At 49.1% G+C, this 15,927-nt stretch overlaps 2 protein-coding genes across 3 annotated transcripts in view; one reads left to right on the forward strand and one right to left on the reverse strand.

The window, feature by feature from the left end:
* The window catches only part of NUMB (NUMB endocytic adaptor protein), a 96,043-nt gene extending 93,081 nt beyond the window's left edge, over window positions 1–2,962 (reverse strand). The window contains exon 1 of the mRNA XM_082059177.1: window positions 2,872–2,962. The gene's annotated coding sequence lies outside the window, so the exon portion shown is untranslated. The remainder of the gene's footprint in view (window positions 1–2,871) is intronic.
* Window positions 2,963–10,602: 7,640 nt separating this feature from the next.
* Window positions 10,603–12,609, forward strand: RIOX1 (ribosomal oxygenase 1). Of its 2 annotated transcripts, XM_082058118.1 has the most exons (2): window positions 10,603–10,990; window positions 11,108–12,609. In XM_082058118.1, exons 1-2 carry the CDS (start codon window positions 10,649–10,651, stop codon window positions 12,566–12,568), a joined length of 1,803 nt encoding a protein of 600 aa, XP_081914244.1. In that variant the 5' UTR covers window positions 10,603–10,648; the 3' UTR covers window positions 12,569–12,609. The 2 variants fall into 2 exon arrangements, with proteins under 2 accessions (XP_081914244.1, XP_081914243.1); XM_082058117.1 differs by having other exon boundaries at window positions 10,603–12,609.
* The last annotated feature ends 3,318 nt before the right edge of the window (window positions 12,610–15,927 follow it).

Below are 15,927 nucleotides of genomic sequence, written 5' to 3' on the forward strand. Positions count from 1 at the left end.
AAGTCTTAGCTTGATCAGAGCTTACACTTGGTATTCTCTAGAAAAAAAAAAAAAAAAGCAATATGTCCTAATGTCATTTATTAAAACTGAGATCCGTGAACTGAACACATAATCTATAATTTTAATATATGTTCCCTGATCAACAGAAACTCTAAATGCAAGATTAAGGCCATGATTTCACATTAGTTTAAACCAAGCTTTCTTGATAAGCCAGCAAAATAAACAAGAATATAAATAACCTTTGACCCTTCCCCCAAAAACAGAACAAGGCCAGCAGTGTTGGATGAGTGTAGTAAGTAGGAAAGGACCCCAAAGTCAGCAATTACATGAGCTTAGGCTGCCATGAGAATCTCTTACCTAAAGATATTGTGTAAAACATCATTTGTAGAGTATAGAGTACATAAGATTTACCTTTCTATAGCATCAGAGCAACTTTTTTTTTTCAATGTTGTGCAGCTCCACCAATATTACTAGTGGAATAAAAACAGCTATAGGCAGAATTCAAGAATCCTGTGTGGTGCTGTAACATACTCTTACAAACACGATAAATATAACAATATGTTTTCCTGATAGCCCTATTCGTGGGGAGACAGGCACTTTTGCAAGGATTTTCACTGTCATTTCAGGAGTTTTTATCCCACCGTGCTCATTATGGTGGGAAAGAAAAATACTTACAGATCATTCTGACAGCAAGTAGCTATATCAAACTACAAAATGTAATACTTAGAAGCCTTGCAAGTTTTAAGAGCCCAGCGTGGCTTGTTGGTTTGTTTGTTTGGGGTTTTCTTCTTCCTAAATGCATAATGCTGACAGCTACTAATACAAAATCAGAGGGATTCACAAGGCCCCCATAAGAAGATAAACAAACTTGTCTACTCTGTCTGGTTTACATGCACCTTCAGTTTCTACATATTTAGGAGAAGTAATAAATGCAGGAAAGTAATTCCCAGGCTGAAAAATAATTTTTCTGCTAATAAGGATTTAAATGGCTGATTTTAATTGCATTTCATATGTATACTTTAGGAAAAAAAATTCTTTGATGTGTTACGTTTACGAGTTCTGTAAATCAGAGTTTTCACTGAGGCTTAAAACACCTTATTCGATTACAGATTAAAATGAGATTACTGTAGGATAACTCAGACTATCAAAAGAGTTTAAGAATCGCAGGCAAGGATGAACACATCTCAATTTTTTTTTTGGACTTTGCTCACGTTATTTATTTCTTCTGTACAATTTTTGCTAAGGGGAAAAACAGCGGCATTTGGACAGAGAATTGCTAAGAGATGAAGAAATGGAAAACACACACTGATGAGCAGAAAAACAATACTCTCTCTCTATGGTAACTATTAACTTCTAGATAATCATGAAGACCATTTTAGCATTAACCACCATAGATCAATAAGTCAAATAGAACTGATGAGTCAGAAATCCATTTAAATATTTACACTTCTTGCTATAAGCCATACCTAGAGTAATATCACAGCCAAACAGAATGACTATGCCTTCCATTTTACCCACTCTCCTCATTTAGAAGCATATCTGGAGAGGTAGTGAGATACAAAAATACAAAACAACAACAAAGAAAAAAAAAAAACCACCCTCAAACAGTACAATCAGACACTGCTAATGGTTATAAGCATCTCATACTCCAGGCAGCTGAATTGAGAAACATTGACAACAACCTTGAAAACATAGTACCACACAGAATTAAAGTCAAAAAGCTCCCTTATCATTTCATAAACCATTAATGAGCAGGTTACATAAATCTACTGGACCGAGGAAGTTGTAGACCGGAGCTGCTGCAAGACATTAACTCTCCTCTGAGGGATGCATCATTTCATTCTTTAAGACTGTTCATCTCCGTAAGTGCAATAAAAGGAGTTCAGCGCGTTGCAAAGAAAAGCTGCCTTCCAACCCCCCATTATCTCCCGGGAGCCGAGGGAGGCGATGCCCGCCCCGGTCAGCGCCCACCGGGCACGACGGCCCCTCCGCCCGGCGCTGCCGCCCATCCATCCTCCCTGCGCCCCGCAGGACGCGCCGAACCCGCCGCCCGTTCCTTTGTGCAGCCTGGCGTGCTGTTGCACATGCAGAAAGGGACCGGCCAAGCCACGAACCGGGTGAAAAGAGACGAGTTTCGCTGCTTGCGGGGGCCCTTTCCCCTACAACTCGCGCTGCGAGACCTGGCCGTCAGCGCCCCCGCCTCGGAGCCCCGTCCCGACGCCTCCCAAACTTCACAGCGCGGAGACGAGACGGAGGATTCAGAGGAAGCCCGAACTTGCCGGAGCCCCGGCGGTGCCTGCTCGCTCCCGCGGCCGCAAGCAGGGCGGGAGGCCATACAAAGCGCCGCGCACGGCGACAGCCGGCCCGGGAGCGGCCGCGCCAGAGGGACCCTCTGACGGAAACCTGGCCGGGATTCAAGGCCTAGGAGAGACCGCAGGCACAGGCGGCCCAGGAGAGGGACACCAGGAAGCGGCGGCGTCCCGGGGGTCGTTCCCCCGGACCGGCAGCTCGACGCTCCCCACAGGGCCCTCGCCCCTGCGGGCTCCACCTGCGCCGGGCCCCCGCCCCGCCCCACCCCGGGGATCGCGCCAGGGCCCACCCCACCGCCCCTCCTCCCTCCGCCCGGGTGTGGACCGGAGGGTGCCCCTGCCTCTCCCCCGGCCCCCGCAAGCACCTTCCGGGGGCACCACCACCCCCCCCCACCACCCACCGGCCCCCTCAGGCTTCCCCCGCCTCCAGCGCAGACCCCGCGCACGGACCCCCCCGCACCGCGCGGGGCTCGCACGCCCCCGCCACACCCGCCCACGGCTTCGGTCCCCCCGCCTGCCGCGGCGAAGGCCCTACCCCGCGCCGCGGCCCAGCCGCGCTCACCTGCTGCCCGCAGCCTCCTCCCTCCAGCGCCTCCTCAGCCGCCCGTCGCCACCGAGCAGCGCCGCCGCCGCTGCTGCTCCCCCCCCGCCCCACCGGCAACTGCTCCCGCCCACGCCGCACGCCACGCCCATCCCGGCGGCCCATTGGCCGCCCACCCCGTCGTCCGGCCTTTGGATTGCTGCAAGAAGCTGCTCGTCGAAGCCTCGGCCCCGCCTCTCTCCGCCCACGGGTCCCGGGTGTTTTATTCACGCCGGGGCTTTGGCGCCCCCACTCTTTTGCTGCTGCTCCCGATTGGCTGAAACGGTCGGAACGGAGGGCCAGGATAGGCTGCCAGACGTGCCAGCTGCGGCGATGGGCCCGCCTCTGCACTCGGGTTTAGGCTGTGTTGGCGCGGCGGGGAGTTAGGTTGCGCCGCGGGAAGGCGGGTGGTAGCGGTCCGCGCCGCGGCAGCCGCCCCTCCCTGGGGTGTCAGGGCAGAAACCAGCTCTCCTCCCCGCCTCCCGGAGACCCGCCGGCCTCCCACTGATGCCGGGGGTGTGGGACGTGCCTCCCATTAAGCGGTTGGCCGCCTGTCTGCGGTTTGGCTCGGCCGTGGGTCTCATTCCCTCGCAGCGCCGAGACAGCTCCTGGGTAGGCGGGGCCGCAGGGCAGAGCCACCGAGCCGAGCCACCCTTTGCTGGGGTTTCTGCTCTGTGAAGCCGGGGAATGGCGGGGAGCTGAGCTGCCAGGCTCCTCAAGCCTGCAAATGGGCCCTGTGCAATTGCCTGCCATGAGGGATTGCTCAGGGGCAGGCGCCTGCCGAAACGTGTGGCCGGCACTGCTGCTCTGGAGACTTTCCCAAGCGGGGAGGCACCCTGGCAGCTGCTGGGGAGCCCCTCTCAGGAGAGGCAGCGGCCCCGGTGTGGGCTGGTGGTGTGAGGAGGAGGACAGCAGCCGCGGGCCCAGCCGGGGGCCTGGTGCCACCTCAGTTTCCCCCCAGTAAGCTTCATGTGAGAACTGTCACCTTCCCCAGGGGCTGTGGTGAAATGTGCACACAGAATGTTCTCCATCAGCTAGAGACTGGGTTAGCAGGGGAAAGGTGAGCAGGCTCCTCTCTGCCATGCGTTACCCTCCGTGACTGGGACTTTCTGAGATCCAAGATGTTCTTGGGTTTCCTTCCATCAGCCCAAGAAACTCAAGCGTGCCTCCATTTTCAAAGCAGAGGCAGTACCAGGTGCTGAATTCAGCAGGGAGGCTGCGCTTCAAAGGGAAGTCACCAGGGGAATCCTCTGCAGGCAGAACCTGGGTGACTGTGCGCACAGGGCTTGGCCTGAACGCGCTATCCAAAATACACGTTTCCAACAGCTGCCTCCTCTCACCAGACTTTCAAGCAGCTACTTCATCCAAAATGCAAGGCAGAACAGTTCCCAGAACATTCAGCTGGAAAAAAAAAAAAAAAAAAAAATCAGGAAATTGAAATGCAAAGATTACATGAGGTTTCTCTGCATCGTTATCTTCTCCCTGCATGCACCATCCCCCTATTCCTTTTTGTTTCTGAATCAAGCAAAGAAACAGAGCAACAAAGAACGTAGGCCTTAATGTTAACTGGCAAACATCCAGAAAATAAAGCAACTGAAATCAGTGGGAATTTCAGAACATCATGTGCAAAAATCATTTACCAAGTTCACATAGGAGGTACTCAGGCTAGAGTATAAGTGAGACACTGAGTTTCAAACTGATGCTCTGACCCCCAAATTACCCCTTGGTCACAAATCAAACTAAGAAGAAAATACCTTTTTTTTCCCTTCTTCTTACATCTTTTTGCACATCCCTCATCTTGGAAAGCAAAACCAGAGAGCTGCCTTCCCTCTCACAGTTGCTTCTCAGTTACTTCCAGGCTGCTGCTCTCAGCCAGGAGCACGACCTAGCTGTGTTTGAGCCAAACATATTCCAGACGAGACATTTAAACTGGTCCAGAGTTTTCTTCTGGTTTTATGAAACCTAGAGACATTCCTGTCCAGGCAGAGCTCTTCATATATTGCATTCATAGTAGTTTCAGTTTAACTCTTCATCTTATTCACCGTGTCTGGATTTCTGACAAAAATATTTATTACCATGCTTTCATGGTGCCCTAAAGCTTTATTTCTAAGGGATAATTCCTGTATTATAAAGATGCTCTGCTCCCAAATGTAAAGTATTTGAGGGCTGGCAAGGAAAAGACTGAGACATGCTATTGTAAATAAAGTTCTAATGTATGCTTCATACATATAGCTTTTACAAGTATTTATTAGATAACTAAATTGATTTGTTGCCATTACCGCTTCTCTGCTCAGCTGTTTGTATCTCTCCCTATATAGTCATTGCTGACCAAAGGGAAAGGGGACTGTGGTGGGAAAGGACGATGACCCTAAAGGTCACCGAGCTGGACAAGCTGCACATCTAACATAAACTGCACATTCAATGTGCTGCACTGGGGGTCCTAGTCATGTTCTGTATAGTCAGTCTTCCCACAGAGAGTTTCCATGTGAGGGAGGAAATTAATTCTCCAAGGGCTGATACTCGAAGCAAGGCCTCAAGGTGCCTTAATCCTTATAGATAACAAAGAACTGCGGGAGAATTCATAGTATTCCCAAGAAATCCAACCCAATTTCCCCCTTTACACCTTTTCTTTAAGGGCAAGAACAGGGTAATATGCAGGATTATTGGACTTGGCAGTTCCTGTCATGGCCACTTACTCCTGCCAGCAGAGCCGTTCTAGCTGAGATCCTCTCTGGTCTTAATGGGATGGCAGGATGGTACACTGTCCCCTAAGGACCGGAGAGTATATTACACACACACTCATGAAAATGCAAACTCGGTATCCTCATTGCAGATACCCGGAGGCTTAACATCATTCTCCCCTATTGGCTATCTAAAACAATGTCAGTGATTAAATCTCCCTTCTCTAATCACACTGTAATATTATCCTTTCTAGGAACAAGCCATACCAGCATAAATACTACAACATAAGCATTTTTATGCTGCTGTAACTGTGCTCACCCAAGAGGAATTCCATCTTTTTGATAATACAAGTAAAAGAGCAGGAGCTTGTGTGTGTGCATGAGCACTGAAAATGTTCAAAACTACTTCTAAAAGGTGCCATGTTGTCTAGTAGCCATACAAATCTACCAAGGGAAGCAAATATGCATGTACTATGCAGGGTTTCCCCTGTCATGCTCTGAGCAGACTTGAACAATATGGTTGCTAAACCAAGACATCCTGTTTGCACAGTATTTCCATCTTGGTAGTGCTGCGTCAGAGGTGAGAAGCAATTTCAGAGTACTGCAGAAAAACTTCGGTGCAGGCAGCTTTTACAGGCAATAAAAGATAAAGACTTTTGAAAAGGAGAAACTTACAGAAGCAGCAAATATTGAATGGTGCTGCTATACATTAGCACAGCTACATGTTTATTTTGAAATAGTAGGCATAAAGATATGTAATGAGGAAAGCTATGCCATTGCCATCATTAATACAGGAAGGATATGAATATCAAGAATCCTTTAAAGTCTTTCTTCCATGGAAAAGCATCACCCAAGCAGCTTATCAAGAGCTATAGTCTGTGCATATCAAAAGAATATTCTCTAGCACAAGATACATGATGCATGCAGGAACAGCTTGACTATACCTTCTGTCTTGATTGTCTAGATGTGATTAATCCTACAGGGCAAATACGTCATTCATGTTTTCTTTACTTTCAATTTAGGATGGAGATATTCCCCTCATGGCCATTTACTTCTCTCCTTCCACTGAAAAGCAACAAGACTGGAGTCCTGGAGTCTGCAGCTTCGCATTTAGTCACTGCCTACAGAGTCACTGCAGATGGTATCTGCTCAATGCAACCAAATGCTAGATGGTGTCTATTAAGAGCACAAAAAACTCTCAAAATTATTTCTAAATGTTTAGAAAGTACATATGCATTGTCAAGGGAGTGCGTGAGCTCAGTCAAGGGTTCTACTCAAATCCGCTATGTAAATTCAGCTGTAACTTACAAATTATGAATTTTATTGTCACATGGAACAAGAGGAAATGTCTGTGCTTCCAAATCCCTCCAAAAAGATAATTTCGGCGTGAGGACTAGACCTTGTAATTATTATTTTAAGAATTTGTTTTAATTGGACTGTTCCATGGCAGGGAAGGCTTCTTTTCTCAGTGGGGCTCTGTGTACAAGATAACCAGGATTAAAGACCACAACCAGTCACTGAATAAGAAAATCCCTGAGAACAGAGAAACAGCTGGAGAGAGACCAAAATCTCTGCCAAGAGATGCTTCAGTGAGTGAGTGCATTCACTCTGACGAGGGGGGCCAGAGGATAGCTCTTGAGAAACAGTTCCTGAATTAGCTTTCAGTCTTGTTATCTGGCAGTGAACTTCATAGCTTTCACAACGAGGAGCGGGCTTCACAATCCAGCCCAGTGTCCTTCCAGCGATGACACACTGGATGCCACTAGGCTGTATGAGGAACATTGTCAGGTCTCTAGCTAAGGAAACCCATTAGTGAAGGCTTGAAATGTTCTTTTTCCTTACTGGGTATTGCTTTTGGCATGAAAACAAAACTGGCAGTGCAAAAGGAAGGCTGCCAGCAAAGTAATAATGAAAAAAAGGATTAAACTGAGTTTAACTTTCTAAAAGTGACTGGTTTACATTAATGGTCTCCCAGGAACACAGAGAAAGTACCAGGCAGTTTGCATGTTGGTGAACAACTGAGTATCCAATATGCAGAGGATTGCAAAGGATTTCACCTTTTCCACTCGTTAGTGAAGACTGCTCACAGCTATGCAGGATCAGGCCTTATCTGAACTGCTCTTTAAACTTGAGATTTCCATTATTTGAGCAGGGAATGGCATAAGGTTAAAATATCAAATGAACCGTGCATCTCTTTGAGGTGTCACTTATTTCTTTTGAAGTCACTTGTGGCTCTTGAATAAGTTGTACTCAACAAATTTTTAATGTCCTCTTAATTGTGTGTGGCTCTTTGCAATGCAGCTTAGAAGCTCATAAAATCTGAGCAACTTAGTGTTAAATTCTAATTAAGAAATTTAATTGAGCGTCCAGTTGCTACTCTGCCTATGTGAGCAGCAGCTGGAGACTACCTAATCATTCAGAGATCTGTGCTACTTCCCTTTCGTTTATTTAAAGAGCTGTACATGACACTGTTCTTCCTTTGAGACAAATTCCCTTGAAATATTGGACAACGAAAGAAAACAGCATGTAGACCTTGTGGGTATTCCTAGACAACCATCTGAGTATTTTGTAAGTGATACTGGAGCTCTCTGTTTCTGCCTTAGGACAAAACCCTTTCTTGTGTAATGCAGAAAAATAGCAACATTCTGTATTCTTGAAAGCATTTACTATTAGAAAGGCTAAATTGTCAAAGGAACATTTTATTGTCATAGAGATTTCACCACCATTATTTTCCACTGTGTCCTTCCCTCTGAGACTTTGTTATACATCAAAAAAAAATCGAATGTCAATCATCTGTCTCTCAGTAGTAGAAAGTGATATCTGTACAAAGATCAGAGCCCTCGAATGAGACTTTGAACCTGCTGTACTGGTAAACATCCAGAATAGCTTTGCTGCAGTCATTACAGATATTCTGGTATAACTCAGGTCAGCCCCTGTCCACAGTGCCCAGCTTCTTCTGAGAAGTATCAATTGCACTCCAGTAAATTAAACAGCAACACAAATAACAACTCAGATGCCCAGATTTTTCCAAGGTCTCCTCCGCCAAGCCTATTTAGCCATGCTTACATATAATTAAAGCACACAATAGCCTAACTTCTACCATATTTCAAAGCGCCTGCATCTCGGTTTTGTTAAGGGCCCAGTTCTGTTGAAATGGTTTCAGCTGATAAGATTATTCTGGTAAGCAGGGCTTAACCTTGGGAAAACAATGAATGGATTGAAATAAAGAGTTCACCCTTCCCTCTCTTCTAGTCTGCACATGCACGCCCGGCTGCTTGTGCTTCCCTCTCGTTTTAAACCCCATCCACACCACTCAACTTGCCAGGAAAATGCGGCATCCCCTTCCACGCGTGATTTCCCACCGCAGGGGTGCAAAGCGCTGATCGGCCTCTGCCACCTGCTGGCAGCGCCGAAAATGTTCAAGACGTTAAAGGGGAAACAAAAGTGCTGCCTACGCACAGTCAGAATCCAGCTCTTTAGCTAAAAACCACCGTAGTACAAACAGGACAACTTTCTGCTGCTGTCGCTTTCCCTGCAGCTTTAGCTGCGAAGGCTGTGCCGGCAGAACCTTATCAGAAAAACACCTTCAAACTTAAAATAGTTGTTATTGCATATGTACAAAATGGGTCTAGGCCACTTGCAGCACAGTGACAGTATGGAAGGCTGTTTTGTGCTGGTTTTAAGGCAATTCAAAAAACCTTAAACCTCTAGGATGTCTGCATCTGTTCTAGAAGTAAGACTTAACAGCTGAACCCATCTTCATTAGGCCTAACTAACGATTTCTGGTCCTGAATTGTGGTAAAATTGAAATGCAGATCTTGGTTAAAACCCTGGCAATGGTAGAGTTAAAAGAGGTAAAAAATCACTTCTCAGCTTTGTATCCTAGGCCCAGGATGCTAAGTGGCCCACGCAACAGACCTGCACATGCCGTGTGACTGTTAGCTGCTTGTTTAACATAATGTGTGAAGCTGATATTTGTATCTGTGAGAGGTTAATAACACCTTTGTGAGCCAGAGGGTGCCTGGGCACACTTGAGTAATTGCTCCAGTTGAATGCTTTAGACTCCCAGCAGCCTCTGGCGATGAAATTCCCACACAAAATCCATTCTGATGAATTATCGGTGTCCATCAAAGATTTTTCTCACAGAAGTATTGCATTTAATGTACTGAAGCTTGTTAATGATCAGAAAAGCATCAACACAGTCTGGCTATACAAACCCCTATAGTTTTTCACATTTGCCATGAGCTGTGTCTCGCTGGTCTGTCCTCTGCCCTCCAGCAAAGCTTCCTGTGCCAAAGCTGCAGCCTCGGGGGGCGCAGAGCAGCCCTCAAGCTGCTCAGGCACCAGCAGTGCTGCTGACACCGTCCTTCTGGGAAGCTTCAGGCCTAGGAGAGAGATGGCAAGACAACAAAGGTCTGTCCAGGTTATTAGGCAGGTATTGGATTTAGGAAAGGGAAAGAAAAAAAAAAAAAAAACAGACACTACGTGACTTGACAGCCTTTTCGGTTTTGGGATCCTTCAAGAGGATGTGGCCTTTCACTTGGCATCCCCATTAGAGGCATGAGAAAGGAAAAGAGAGATGGCACACCAGAATTGGCTCCATCCAACTTGGATTTCTATTCCTTGTGCAACAGAACCTTATGATGTCCTTACTTCATCTCACCTCATTAGGCTGTAAAGTAACTACACGCTGTCCAAAAGCACAACCTTACGGTACATCTTTGGAAAAGGAAGACTGCGTGCTCAGAGCATCCTTACAGAATGAAGCTTTCCAGCCAGGGAACAGCTCTGGCTACAGCAGCTCCCACCGGGATCACCTCACCTTTCCTTTATGGGGCAGGGGGATGGACCTAAGTCTGGTATACTTTAAATGGACATGATGATAAGATATAAGACATCCCGTTTTATACAGCATCACAAGCACACATTTAAAGCTTCCTTCCGCGGGCAGACGTGCGGTCTTCCCACGCGGGATCCACCCGCCCTGACATCCCGTGTCCGGGGCGGTCCCGGGGCGCCCGCAGGGGAGGCCCCGGCGGAAGCGGCCCGGCGGGGCGGGGCGGTGCACGCGGGCAGCCATGGCGGCGGGCGGCGGGGAGCAGCCGCTGGGGCGGGTCTCGGCGCTCTCCGTGTATCGCCGGGCGGCGGGGGCCGGGCGGCTGGAGCGGCGCCGCCGCGGGACACCGCTGCCCGCGGGTGGCAAACGGGCCAAGGCGCGGCCGAGACGCCGCGGGGCGGGAAGCGGCGGTCCGGCGCCGGAGGCCCCGCCGCTGAGCGCCGCCGCGCCCCCGAGCCGCGTGGAGCCGGACAAGGAGCGGCCGAGGAGCGGCGACGCTGGAGGCGGCGGCCCGGGGCCGGAGGCCCCGCCACAGCCGCCGCCGGGCGCTTCCGCGCCCCCGCGCCGCTTGGAGCGGGCCAAGGCGCAGCCGAAGAGCAGCGACGCGGGAGGCGGTGGCCCGGAGCCGGAGGCCCCGCCACAGCCGCCATTGAGCGCCGCCGGGGCCCCACGCCGCTTGGAGCGGGCCAAGCGGGCCAAGGCGCCGGCCCGCGGCCCCGCCGCGAAGCGGCAGGGCGGACCCGCGGCGAGCCCGGATGGCCCGCGGCCGGCGGGGGAGGGCGGCGGCGTGGTGGGGCTGCTGCGGCGGCTGGGGCAGATGGAGGACAGCCGGCAGCGGGCGGCCGAGCTGTTCCGGTGGCTGGTGGCCCCGGTGGCACCAGGAGAGTTCCTGGGGCAGCACTGGGAGCGGGCGCCGCTGCTGGTGCGGCGGGGCGACCCCAGCTACTATGCGGGGCTCTTCTCCACGGCCGACTTCGACGCCGCTCTGCGAAGCGGCGAGGTGCACTTCGGCACCCACCTGGACGTGACCAGCTATGCCGACGGGGTGCGGGAGACGCACAACCCCTCCAGCCGGGCCCTGCCTGCCGTCGTCTGGGACTTCTACCAGAACGGCTGCTCCTTGCGGCTCCTCAGTCCCCAGACCTTCTCCCCCACCGTCTGGCAGTTCCTCTCCATCCTGCAGGAGCACTTTGGCAGCATGGCGGGAGCCAACACCTACCTCACGCCACCAGGGACACAGGGCTTTGCCCCTCACTATGATGACATTGAGGCCTTCGTGCTGCAGCTGGAGGGGAAGAAGCACTGGCGTGTCTACCGCCCCCGGACAGATGCTGAGGTGCTGCCACAGTTCTCCAGCGCAAACCTCACACAGGCTGAGCTTGGAGAGCCCATGCTGGAGACGGTGCTGGAGGCCGGGGACCTCCTGTACTTCCCCCGTGGCTTTATCCACCAGGGCGACTGTCTCCCTGATGCACACTCGCTCCACATCACTGTATCTTCCTACCAGAGGAACTCCTGGGGGGACCTCCTGGAGAAGCTCCTCCCAGCTGCCCTACAGATGGCCCTGGAGGAGGACGTAGAGTACCGGCAAGGGCTTCCCATGGACTACTTGGGGTACATGGGGGTTGCCAATTCAGAAGCAGTCGACACTCGCCGAACAGCCTTTATGGAGAAGGTGCAGAGCCTGATAAAGAAACTCGTTAACTATGCACCCATTGATGCTGCCGTGGATCAGAGAGCCAAGTCATTTCTTCATGACTGTCTCCCGCCGGTGCTTACACAAAGTGAAAAGGCACAGAGTGTGTATGGCTTCCCGGCCCGGTGGCAAGATGGAGGCCCCCACGATGTCGATATACTGATAACAAAAGACACAGAAGTACGTCTCCTTCGCCATGGCATCGTTAGATTGTGTAATGAAGAAGCAGGTGTGATGCTCTATTACACAACAGAAAACTCAAGAGTGTATCACAAGGAAGAACCCAAGTTCCTTGAGATAGATCCTGAGTATACAGACAGTATTGAATTTCTCCTGTCTTCCTATCCAAACCATGTCCGTGTTGACAGCCTTCCATGTGAAACCTTGGAGGACAAGATTTCTCTAGCCACGCTCCTGTTTGAGAAGGGCATTCTGATTACAAAGAAACCACTGGTGAAAGTGTAACTCTTATTTTTTAACTGAATAAACACACATTCGTTTACAAAGTGTTCTGTCTTGTTCTCACCTTATACCTGCTAGGCGTGGATCAGTGGTCCAGATCACAGTATCTCATCTGGTGGCAGAAGGGCTTTGGTGTGGGTAGAGCGATCCAATGCTCTGATTATAACAGGTGTCTGCTTTGGGAGCAATTCTGCATGGCTGAGTGACTAGGGAAGGGAAGTGCTTAATTTTTTTGTATTTTCCTTTCATCAGCAATAGTAATAGATAAATTCAAGAAGCTAGCAAACTTGCTTGCAGTTCGTAATTCATCTGTGTGTTAACACAGTGTTTTAAAGCAGTCTGCCCTACTGCAGAAAGTACTGTCATTACTCACAGGCAGAACTGGTGATGGTCACTGTTTTGTGTGCCTGTGCTGTGCCACACTGCACATACAGCCTGGCCTTGAGGACTGTGCTGTGCTGCACAGATCCCTTGGTTATATGGAAAACTTGGCCAGCTCTTCCTAAAAGCAGAGCCTGCAGGCAGCTCCTACTTGGTGTTAGTGATTTTGCCACCTGCGAGGCCCTGCCCTTGTCAAACAGTGCAGCAAGGTGTCCTCATGCAACGTGAGCTCCTGCATTTGAAATGCTTCAGGCTTTGTCTCTTTCAGTCTGATAATCACAAGCTGTCATAGAGTTAAAATAACCTCCCTCACTGGTTTTCCCACAGCAGCCCCTAACAAGGAGATCATTGGTCTCCCAATGGTGTCCCCATTGGCAAATGGGGACACACTCTAACATGGGTTTTTTCATGCTGGATGCAAAAAGTTCCATATCAGGACCTGGCAAGTTACATGAATACACGCCTGGCTGTGTGGCCAGTTCCTGGAAATACTGACAAGCCTCAGATACAGTTTTCCATAGTGATGTGTTTTGTCCCAGTCAGCAGGTGAGTGCTAGTCTGTCTTTAAGGCCTCCTGAAGCCATATCCACAAGGAATGGGCTGCAATGGGTCACAAGGGTTTTGTGAGATGGCACCCAAGTGCTCCAGTTGTTTATGATTTAACTGCTACCTCCTCCAAAGTTACACACTTGCAACAGCTAGTGCGTCAGCCTCGCCCCCTTCTTTTGCCTGTATGTTTCTGATAAGTTTTGAAACGGGCTGTGTAAAGTTGCACACCAGGAGAGCGTGCTGGTGCATAGTGCATAACACTATGACACTTTAACACTATGGGGTCCCCTTTGCTTTGTGAATCACTAGTGGCTGGACAGAAATGCTGTTGCTGCACTCATCCCCTAACCATTTTGTCTACTCATCCTCACCAGAGGATGAGTGGTCTTTGTCCCACCATTCATCCCTCTGACAAATAGCTTGTCCCTCAGTGGTGCCCTTCCTGGGCTGTTCTGTGTGTCCCCCCTTGCAACCACAGGCACCTGCACCATGGCTGCCTGCACCACAGGCAATAACAGCGCAGGTGGCCACACCACAGACACTTGCACCACAGGCAGCTCTATGGCAGGTGCCTGCACTGCAGCCTGCTGCGTGGGGCTGTGGCACGGAGCTACACCAGTACCTCATGTAGGTCTTTCTCTGTGGGCTGTAAGCACCACTGTGTCTGTTTCAATAATGTTAATAACAAGCAAAGATGGCACAAATTCTCCTCAGCTTCTCCTAACCCTTGTCCCTGTTTTCTAAGACAGCATAATGTTGCAGCTGGGGTGGGGCATCCTGATAATTCCTCCCCAGTTTCTAAATGCACTGGGAAAACTGAGCCAAACACCTTGCAGATACCTCTCACAGATTTGTGCAGGGCCAGTGAGGCAAAGAGTTTCTCTTCATTTTTCTTTCTCAAGAAAGCATTTCTCACTGAGACCTGCTGACTGTGCCAAATGTTTTGCACTAGGAGGTGCTGGTCCATTACAATCCCAGTAAGCAAGGCACTTGCATTCTGTAAGGTATGATTTAAAATGCCATTTATCAGAGTTAACACTCAAATAAGAGAATAGCACAGATAATCTTGAATCCCTTTACATGCTGGGGACCCTAAGCAGTGTAACAGGACTCTGCACACCGTGCAGTCATGGTCCATAGCAGAGATTCTCCCATTTTGGTGTTTCAAGGTATTGAAAGATTTTTATATAAGGAAACAGCTCTATTTATAGTCAAACAGAAACAATGTTCACATGAGAACATCTTGCTGCACTGATCGATAAAGGTAAAGCCATGCAGGTGGCAAGATTGCAGGTCCTGGGTGGGAGCTGCCTGTGGGCTGCGCTTTTAGGAAGAGCTGGCTGAGCTCTGCCTGCAGCCCAGGGATCATTGCCACACAGCAGAGGCCCAAAGACCAGGCTGTACGTGCAGCGTGGCACAGCACAGGCCTGGGCATGCTCAGGTTGACTCTGTCATTGGTCACTGACTGCTCGATGTACAATGGTCTTCCCTTCAGAATCACTACACTGACTTCCACTGAGAAAAACGGTGAGATGCCTAAACATGCTGGAGGATTTCAGACCTAGTGACAAACTGATCTCCCAGTTTCGTAATAAGAAAGCAATTTATCTGCTTCATGCTTTGTTCTCTATATAAAAATAGGAATGCGTTTTCCATGCATGTTTGAATTCATAATAATAATGGAATATGGAATGCATAATAATGCTACAAATATTGCAATATTTGTAGCTACAAATATTGCTACAAGTATTGCAATAGCAATACTTCATCCTCTCTAATGTCCTCCAGCACTCAAGATCTCTATATTTCTTAAGTATCAATATTTTTCAATTTGCAACCCAAGGCAAGGTAAAAAGCTATGATTACTCTTATTTTACAGACAATGGCCAGCAAGGAAAACTCTGCATAGCTCAGCCAAAACCACATGGCATCTTTTGCAAAGGGTAGAAAAGAAAGCCATTTGCGTTAAGAACACAGACGCTGCTTTCATGGTCTCTCACCTTCTAGTATGTATGCAATCAAGTACGAAAAGATGGGCCAAAATGCAGTTCACCCAATTCCTTTGATTTCTGAGGTTTCTTAAATTAGAGTGTTTATTTGAAGCATATATATTCTATGGCTTTTTTATAATATTGGATCCAAAAGTACCCTTCCTGGATACTGATGATTTTATAAGTGTACAGGTGCTGCTAAAGAGAGAACAGGCAATTGCTTGGTTTCATAATGTTTCATAGCAGTTAGAATTTTCCATGCCAATACACAGATCAGCAGCCTCCAAGCAGGTTCTTCTCCCATCAAGGAGAAGGAAGGGAGTCGGTGACCAGCCCATGTTGCTCCACCGTGGCAGATGCAGAAGGTTTGATAGCCTTGAGCCTACTGATAACGTGTGTGCTTGTGAAAGCCCTCATTAAACCTCCTGATGCCACACTTTG

Source organism: Streptopelia decaocto, assembly GCF_964273445.1.
Source record: "Streptopelia decaocto genome assembly, chromosome: 7".
Lineage (NCBI taxonomy): Eukaryota > Metazoa > Chordata > Aves > Columbiformes > Columbidae > Streptopelia > Streptopelia decaocto.